The sequence below is a fragment of the Crassostrea angulata genome, chromosome 6, assembly GCF_025612915.1.
Source record: "Crassostrea angulata isolate pt1a10 chromosome 6, ASM2561291v2, whole genome shotgun sequence".
Taxonomy (NCBI): domain Eukaryota; kingdom Metazoa; phylum Mollusca; class Bivalvia; order Ostreida; family Ostreidae; genus Magallana; species Magallana angulata.
Window position 1 is genome coordinate 60,579,474 of NC_069116.1, and position 9,962 is coordinate 60,589,435.

The window sequence follows — 9,962 nt, forward strand, 5'->3', positions numbered from 1 at the left end:
TTTTCTGGTAATTATTTGGTGAGAATAAGATATTTAAAGGATTTTCTCTATATTATATTCTTTTTTTTTTAAATTTTAACTCCCAATTGTGCCCCCACCCTACCCCCGGGGATCATGTTTTTCACAACTTTGAATTTAAACTACCTGGCAAATTAGTTTTTGGGAAAAGATTTTTTTAGTTTTCTTCTATGTATTTCTATGCAAAAAGTCGACCCCCCCCCCTTCCCCACAATGTGGCACCACCATAGCCCCAAAGGTCGTGATTTTCCCAACTTTGAATCTACACTACATGAGGATACTTAAAAATAATAATAATAACTAGACACGATCTCGTTGCGAGCAACGAGGAGGTCTTCCGTCTGATTTTAGAATTTGAGATATATGTTAGATCTTGATTTTGCTAAACATGATTTAGAATAGAAAAACGGGGTCTACATTCTAAGGGCCAGATACTATTTTGTTTCAGGGATAAGAGCTTTGTTCAACAAGGGTTTAGAAATTCGTCACCGTTCTTGAGATATCTGAGAAAAAAAACTTTTAGGGGCCAGTCCCTTACCTCCTTATTGGAGCCGCTGAACCAAATTTTGAAGGTTGCATTTTGTAAAGTACATCATTTTGAGTATCTTTTCTTCTACACTGCATTTCAAAACATTTTCCTTTTTGAGATATAGCTGGTCATAGTTTGTGGACCCTTGACCCCTAAAAAATCCTTATTCCATAACACATGAAAAAATCATCACATTACTTGGATACAGAACTGTAAGATAAACATATTTGCTTCTATAGCCTTTCATATATATCCCTCAGTAAAGAGCTACAGATGAAACATTCTAGAGCCCTTTAGTTTCCTAATTTTAGGGGCCAGCCCCTTTTTTGATATCAAATAAAAGGTCAATTGAATCTCAACACATTTTGTTAAACAACTGTTTAGAAATTCGTTACCGTTCTTGAGATATATGGGAAAGAACGTTTAAGGGACTGATCCCTTAACTCCTTATAGGGGCCATTTAACGAAATTTTGAAAATTGCATCTTATTAAGTACATCTTTCTGAGTATCTTTTCTTCTTTACTGCATTTCAAAATATATTTCCTTTCTGAGATATTTGTGATCAACATTCTATAATTTTGGCCCCTAAAAAACCCTTATTATGTAACACATGATAAAATCATTACATTGCTTGGATACATAACTGTAAGATAAACATATTTGCTTCTATAACCGTTCACAAAATATCCCTCAGTAAAGGGCTACAGATTAAAGACTTTAGAGGCCTTCGGTCCCCTAATTTAAGGGGCCAGCCCCTTTTTCTTGGTATCAAATAAAAGGTCATTTTATTCTACACAAATTTTGTTCAACAAGTGTTTAAAATATCGTTACCGTTTTGGAGATATATGAGAAAGAAGGTTTAAGGGACCGGTCCCTTAACTCCTTTTAGGGGCCGTTTAACGAAATTTTGACGGTTGCATTTTGTTGAGAACATCATTTTGAACAACGTTTCTTCTGTACTGCATTACAAAATATTTTTCCTTTCTGAGATATGGGTGATCAAAACTTTTGACTTTTGGCCCCTAAAACCCCTTAATTACGTAACACATGATAAAATCATTACATTGCTTGAATACATAACTTTAAAATAAACACATTTGCTTCTACATCATTTCACAAAATATCTCTCAGGAAAGGGCTACAGATTAAAGACTTTAGAGGCCTTTGGGCCCCTAATTTAAGGGGCCAGCCCCTTTTTCTTGGTATCAAATAAAAGGTCATTTAATTCTACACAAATTTTGTTCAACAAGTGTTTAAAATATCGTTACCGTTTTGGAGATATATGAGAAAAAAGGTTTTAGGGGCTGGTCCCTTAACTCCTTTTAGGGGCCGTTTAACGAAATTTTGAAGTTTGCATTTTGTTAAGAACATCATTTGAAACAACTTCTCTTCTGTATTGCATTACAAAATATTTTTTCTTTCCGAGATATGGGGGATCAAAATTTTGGACTTTTGGCCCTTCAAAACCCTTAATTACGTAACATATGATAAAATCATTACATTACTTAAATACATTACTGTAAGATAAACATATTTGCTTCTATAACATTTCACAAAAAAATTCTCAGTATAGGGCTACAGATAAAAGACTTTAAAGCCCTTTGATCCCCTAATTTGAGGGGCCAGCCCCATTTTCTTGATATCAAATGAAAGGTCCTGTAAATATTAACCTTTCTTACATTACATGTTTTAACAAAATATTTTTCAGAAAAGAGATTAACAAAGAAAACAAGAAAAAAATACGACATTTTTTAAACTAAATTTTCGGGTCCAGGCGAGCTTCGGCGCCTTTCAATCCAGTTCAAAATGAAAATAAAATTGCAAATCTACAATCTTTTGTCTACCATTCCATGAAAGTTTGAACTCAATATCTGTTATAGTTTCGGAGAAGTTAGAGTAACAAGCCACCCCTCTAAAAATCGCTAAAACGTCAATATCTCAAAAACGGAAGTGACGTCATCAATATAATTAAAAGCGTATAAGGTTTTGATCACTATCTATCATATCTGAAAGTTTCATGAAAATCAGTCGAGCCGTTTCTGAGAAATCGCGTGCACAAAATTTGTAAGAAAAAAAAAATAATAATAATAGGGAAAAAGAAACCGAACGAAAACAATAAGGTCTTCCGTTGGAAACGGAAGACCTTAATTATGTCTTTTATTTATACATGATAGCACAATAAGTTTTCAAAACTAGTTCACATTGTGGTCCTGAAAACGAATTTACAGACAGCAACTTTATACAGAAACTGATAAAGCATACAAACCATGTATTTCTGAGAGATAAATAAATATACATTATATGTGATTTAAACTAAATGTAATTGCCTAAAAATAAGTTTTAGTTTTTCCTGGTCATATGGCTCTTGAGAAGATTTTTGAAAATTTCTCAAATTTTTTTCAATAATTCCTAATTATTTCCCCTTGAAAAAGGTGTGACTCCTAGTTTTCACAACTTTGAGACATCCTTGCCTAAGGGTGCTTTATGCCATGTTTGGTTGAAATTGGCTCTGGAAAAGATGTTGAAAAGTAAAAAGTTTACAGATAGAAAGCTCACATGAGCTTTTAGTTCAGATGAGCTAAAAACAAGTCCATAATTTTATTGGTGAAAATGTAAAATGAATTTGTACCTAGGTTACTTCTACCTGTCAGACAGGTAAATGTACGAGTCTCCTGTGGCAGAACCATGCAGTGTTTGACACATACCTCTAATTATAAAATCAAGGAAGAAAGTACTTATTAATAACCAAAAGTTTGTTTACGTACGTACAAGTCAGTGTCCATTTATACATAATGTCCAATTAAATATAAGTAAATGAAGACAAAATTACTGGGATCTAGATACAAACATATATATTTTGTTTATACAAAACATGTTTAGACATGAACAGGTATTAAAAATATGTCATATTGAACATACATTTTTAGAATCAATTACAGATAACAATAACAACTGCCTGCTAGATTCCAATTTACATTTTATTTAAACTTGACTACAAGATGTGACTAGAATATAATAAAACACTCCATCTAAAACAAAATCTACTGGTCAACAAAATACAGCAAGCAAATAATGACTTGTCATTCAAATGCAATCTTCACCGATGCTGATAAACTGATATACATAGTATCATTGCTTTTGACACAGAAAAATCAATTCAGGAAATACTTTCACCAACACAGGTTGTTTAAGGTGTCTCACTACACCTTGAAAAAGTTTCTCAAATCAGCAGACAATTACTTGATTATGATAGAAAGCATGATGGATAAGAAGTATATATATCAAATAGGCGAAAAAATGTGCAACTTTAGATAAAAAATAGTATTTTCAAAAATTTCTTACAGTAAACATAAACAAAAGCCCCAGGTGGATTCGAACTCATGACCTGCGTTTCACAAGCCTGATATTTTAACCACTGAGCTATGATGATCTACATCTAAATCGATTGATACAAACAGTTTAACAAAACATTTAAATCGCCATCTTGTGACATAGTGTCTTAAAAAGTATAAGTCTCGGTGTAGTACCTTAAGGCAATACATGATTGAATGATTTAAAACATTCCAGCAATCAGTTTGTATATATACCAGTAATTCTATATAAAAATAATATGGCATTGTCATTATACTAATAAAATCTAAAACAAAGACATATAAAAGGTTACATCAAGTATGCTCTAATTAAATTTTCTTTAAAGAAAGATGAATAAACTTAAAATAAAAAAATTAATATTCTACAGATAATTTGGTATAAAATTCTTAACATATCTTAAAGGGGAAAAATACAAAAACATGTGTAAAACTTGATCAGCAATAAAACTGTTTAAGAATAAAACAATAAAACATTTGAGCACTCTCAAGATGCAAACTTTTCATGGAATATCAAATATATATTGCGAGGAACATCAACTTTTACATATTCATATTTGAGCATAGATACATGTATAAGTATTCATGATGATATTTCACATAAAAAATGTCATTTCCATTTTCGCATTATTAAAAAACATGGCAGAGAGTATCAGAGTTTTCCAATTTCAACTTCGCAAGCCGTACTGACTAGCAAATGAAAACCTCAAATAATATGTTAAGTAGACGTCCATGGCAACCCCCCTTTTCATAAAACTTTCTAAATGCCTTTCTTTTCATGTTTTTTACAAGTCTCTGTTTCAGAGTCACTCCCTTTCTCACTAACCGGCTGGTAAGATAAACCCTCCACCCCCAATTTCTCTGACTTCTCTCCCCCATCTAGTCCTTTCAATTTCTCACCAGTGGCAACCTCCTTCTTCTTAAAGCACCGCTTCTTTATTTCATATGCAGTAATGGCAATCACCATGGGAATAGGAGTAAAAATGGAACACACAATGGGAGCCACCATTCCAATGTCGGAATCCGGAGTCGGAAGTGACAACTGGAGCATGACAATGGATATACCAGTGTTCTGGATACCAGTCTCTATGGCAATTGTCAGGATTCTCTGTCTGTCATGTTTTGTTATGAAGGCTACAAGAGCACCAAAAGCAAACCCACAATAAGGAATTAAAGCCCCAGCTAGTAAAGTAAGAGGGGTCAGGAGTTCAAACACATACAGATTGGCGTATACACCAATGGTGAAGACCAGGATGATGAATAGCACAGTGATTGGGCGCACCAACTTCTCTATAAACCGGGCCCAGTTGGGTTTCTTGATTTGTATCAGGATCCCGATGCCCACAGGAATGATCAGGCCGACTAGAGATGTGATGATATTTACGAAGGGAATAGAAATCTCTATGTCTTTGTAGATCACATTAATACCCACACTGTAGATCCATGCTGGAATCAGAGCTACAACATAGCACACAGATATATTGAAAAGTTGTGAATGTGTACATTGCAAAGGTTAATCAAATTATAGCTACAGGTCTAACACAAGAGGACTCCCAACAAACCTAAATAAATACACCCCCCCCCCTTTAAATAGTGGCACTTTCATAACATACATACTTAGTGATGATAAGTTAATAATAAATATGTCATGCATATACATACCTAGCGAAGCCAAAGTACTGATGAAGGTCATGGTCACACTGAGGGATACATCGCCGTCCAATAGATAACAGTAGATGTTGCTGGCAGCTCCTCCTGGAGAGGAACCCATGGCAAAGAAACCAAACCACAGCGCTGCATCCAGGCCCAGAAAGTAACCAACTCCCAGGGATATCTACAATAGAGAAAGGCAACCGATATAAGCAAGTCAATATGTAAACATTGGATGATTCAATGCATCCAATATAAGCAAATCAATATGTAAACAGTGGATGATTCAATGTATCCAATATAAGCAAGTCAATATGAAAACATTGGATGATTCAATGCATCCAATATAATCAAATCAATATGTAAACAGTGGATGATTCAATGCGTCCAATATAAGCAAATCAATATTTAAACAGAGGATAATTTAATGTATCCAATACATGTATAAGCAAGTCAATATGTAAACAGAGGATGATTCAATGTATCCAATATAGTCAATATGTAAATATTGGAAAGGATATTCAACATGATCGAACATTTGATCAACAGAGAACATTTAATTTAACATATATATGAGCAACAAAGGTGTATTGAATGTGAACAATTGATTACATAATTAACAGAAATAATTTGAATATATATAAACAAGTAACAAGAACAGTGGAAGGTGTAATTCAGCATGGACAACAGATCAACTGTAAACTCTTGATGTAACTCAGCATGGACAACAGATCAACTGTAAACACTTGATGTAACTCAGCATGAACAACAGATCAACTGTAAACTCTTGATGTAACTCAGCATGGACAACAGATCAACTGAAAACACTTGATGTAACTCAGCATGGACAACAGATCAACTGCAAACACTTGATGTAACTCAGCATGGACAACAGATCAACTGTAAACTCTTGATGTAACTCAGCATGGACAACAGATCAACTGTAAACTCTTGATGTAACTCAGCATGGACAACAGATTAACTGAAAACACTTGATGTAACTCAGCATGGACAACAGATCAACTGTAAACTCTTGATGTAACTCAGCATGGACAACAGATCAACTGTAAACTCTTGATGTAACTCAGCATGATCAACAGATCAACTGCAAACACTTGATGTAACTCAGCATGGACAACAGATCAACTGTAAACTCTTGATGTAACTCAGCATGGACAACAGATCAACTGTAAACTCTTGATGTAACTCAGCATGGACAACAGATCAACTGTAAACTCTTGATGTAACTCAGCATGGACAACAGATCAACTGTAAACTCTTGATGTAACTCAGCATGGACAACAGATCAACTGTAAACTCTTGATGTAACTCAGCATGGACAACAGATCAACTGTAAACTCTTGATGTAATTCAGCATGGACAACAGATCAACTGTAAACTCTTGATGTAACTCAGCATGGACAACAGATCAACTGTAAACTCTTGATATAACACAAACAAGTTAGAAGAGAAGATCAAATACTAGTATATTTGTCATTTCTTTCCAATTTGGGTGTATTCTTTTCAACAGTGCCACATTTCAGTCATAGGTAGCTGTGCTGAATATTAACAATATAAATTCCTCCTGTGCACAACCTGAAATTCCTTATTGCTATGGCGACATAACTGTCAAAAAAAGCCCAGGAATATGCAACAAAAGTTTACAATTCAACTATGAAGTATCAACTTGACATCTTTGATTTGGCGACCAGGGCTGCATTCTACAAAAGAACTTATGACAGAGTCATAAATTTTTTATAGTCTCGTGGAATGAAATTTAAAGAACAAATCTTAGACAGAGCCATATTTATAAAACTACTCTGATAATTTTATCTTGAGCATCGTGGATTAAGTCAGCTAAGAAATTATCACATATCCCTTTAATCCCTAAGGCTTGTAATTATAGGTATAGGACTACAGGTTTTTATTAATTAGGGAGAAGTGGAATTTGGTAAATTCATGTAGTAAATCAAATAACAGACATGAACATGCACAGATCAAGGAGATGGGACCCCCTAAAAAATTCAAACTAACTTCACAGTTAAATTACCAAACTAGTCTTAGACCCCCGCCCCCCCCCCCCCCCCCCCACCCCTTCCTTGAGAAAACAAATTATCCCTCGGATCCCCTCCCCCTCAAATAAAATTTCTGGATCCACACATTAATGAAACAACATAAAAATGATAAATACCTACTAGTTCTTAAGTTTTTGTGATCACACCTAATTTGTCAGGACTGAGGTGCCTTTAATCCTATTTGGGATCATCCTAACAATTTCAGGGCTACTGAGTCAACTCGTGGCCACAAACTCGTGGCAGTGGCCACGAGTGGACTCACGACCCGACATTGTGAGGATGACTTGGATATTATACCGAGCGCAGCGAGAGGCGGGCGAAGCCCGCCTCGCGAAGCGAGGATTAATGGTAACACGTATATATAAGAAAATCAGTGAAAAATGAATGTTGAATCAGGGGTACTAAGGCCAAAAAAAAATTCTTCCAGCCCTGGGCGCCGCCATATTGGCAGCCATTTTGTTTTTAAAAAGTTAGTTCGATCATTGATTGACTGGTACTTTTCGATGTTTATTGCCCCTAAACTCGATTAAATAAGTTCCAGTGTTTCAATAGAAGGTAATTCGAATTAAAAGAAATTAAAAAGGAAACCAGATAATTTTCAATAGTGCTTCAATCAAGAAACACGACATGTTCTATGTATGTCTTATCAAATTATCGGATGGAAAATAAAAACATTAAGGTCAAAGAACTGATCTTTTAGATAACGAATAAAGTATTTAATTTTATTACAGCGGCATTCATATGCATCAAATTGATAAACAATGAAAGAAGAAATAAAAAATAGTTCGGAATAACGTTACTCTCTTCGGCTATTTCCGAAGAAAACACTTGAACGTTTTACGTCTGAAATATGACGTCACAATGTAGACTGAGCACGCGACGTTTAGTTAAACTTTGGCTAATGATTTGAGAAGGCAACCAGGCGGATCCTACTGTGTGTGTTTCAAATAAATTTTATTCTACAAAAATCAAACTGCACTGTGTTAAATCTGCGCTCGGTCCAACGGTCACACCGTTTACATATTACCTAAAATAGGCTATCAAATAATCTATTTGGGTGATTGCATGGTTCCAACCTGTATATTTACCTTACATATGTGTGGTACAAGTAAGTAACATGATGTGTAAGTGTGTTTCTGCTTGTCTGTGAATGTCTGTATGAGTGTGTGTGTCTGTGTGTGTGCTGGTCTGGACATTGCTGTATTCGTACCAGTGGCATGAGGGTGAACTGGGAGACCAGACCGGTGATCGGAGCCACGGGTCTCTTCAAAGTTCGCTTCACCTCCTTCAGATCAGTCTTACAACCCATGGCGATGTTAGCCAGGCACACCAGTACTATCACAATGGACGTGAACACTGTCGACAGGGGACTCTCCGCTCGCTTCACCACCACGTCCACCGGATTCTCAGTGATGTACCAGCTTTCATTATCGGACGCACCTTGTATTGCATTGCTGAGTTGCGTCCCTTTGAAGAGTTTGTTTACAAACACATGCACTTCGGCACGTCCTAAAAACTCCCCGCGAATATAAGCGGTGAAATTTCCGGACTCTCCGTTGGTAATATTATGGCGAGAACCCTCTATAACACTAAAGATAAAAGTATCTGAACTTCTAACGATTATTTTCACTGGCCTATCAGTCTCTGTGAAATTGAAAGTCACTGTCTTGACCTCATTCTCTGTTATCTCCATCCTCGCTCCAATCGATGACTCAAGCGGCGAGGAATGCACGAAATAGACACAGAAGAAGAGAGAAGCGAGAGTCCGTAGCATCTCCATACTGACAGCGTGATTGCTTCCTAGTGCCCTGCTCTCATGACAATAATATTCTCGTCACTTTGTTGTATTTCTTAAAATGGTTGACTTGACCGTTGATGTGCTTGATTCCAAGTACCAAGCTCTTCGGAATCCCTCTTGCCGAGCCGATAAAATACCAAAGGGCGCGGATCTGTCATTGACATCTGCTTATAAATCACTCCGAAAATGTTTCTTTTCTTGATTGTTGCTTTGATAAACATGATTTATAAAAAAAAATTAATGCATTCATATATCTTTCTTGTGTAGCTTTCGTTTCAAGTCTGAGAAATGTTATACTGATATGTGAGTGCTATTTGGTTCTCTGATACTGCATGGCTACTGTATAGGCCTAATTAATTAAATGATTAAAAATAACCTCGCTTCGAAAAGTTTTATTGATCAATTTTTTTATATGGTGCCTTTATGACAAAAATATTTGCTATGATATTTAGCTTTTAGCAATGTCTTACAATTAATTCTAAATGAAGTTTTCATTTGAAACACAAAGATAAAAACTTTTCAA

At 35.5% G+C, this 9,962-nt stretch overlaps 1 protein-coding gene across 1 annotated transcript; it reads right to left on the minus strand.

Annotated features, from left to right (window-relative positions):
* Positions 1-3,383: 3,383 nt before the first annotated feature.
* Positions 3,384-9,763, minus strand: LOC128190117 (ileal sodium/bile acid cotransporter-like). The gene is made up of 3 exons (XM_052862028.1): positions 8,852-9,763; positions 5,579-5,750; positions 3,384-5,374 (listed from the first exon to the last, which is right to left on the minus strand). The coding sequence occupies exons 1-3, from the start codon at positions 9,419-9,421 to the stop codon at positions 4,677-4,679; spliced, it is 1,440 nt and encodes a 479-aa protein (XP_052717988.1). The 5' UTR covers positions 9,422-9,763; the 3' UTR covers positions 3,384-4,676.
* Between the last annotated feature and the right edge of the window lie 199 nt (positions 9,764-9,962).

Excerpts from the sequence above, each read along its gene's own strand:
- LOC128190117 (XM_052862028.1), bottom strand. The coding sequence starts at position 9,421 with ATGGAGATGCTACGGACTCTCGCTTCTCTCTTCTTCTGTGTCTATTTC. Across the intron at positions 5,751-8,851 it reads AGTTCACCCTCATGCCACTG|ATATCCCTGGGAGTTGGTTA; the intron begins GTACGAATACAG and ends TCTCTATTGTAG. Across the intron at positions 5,375-5,578 it reads CAGTACTTTGGCTTCGCTAG|CTCTGATTCCAGCATGGATC; the intron begins GTATGTATATGC and ends GCTATGTTGTAG.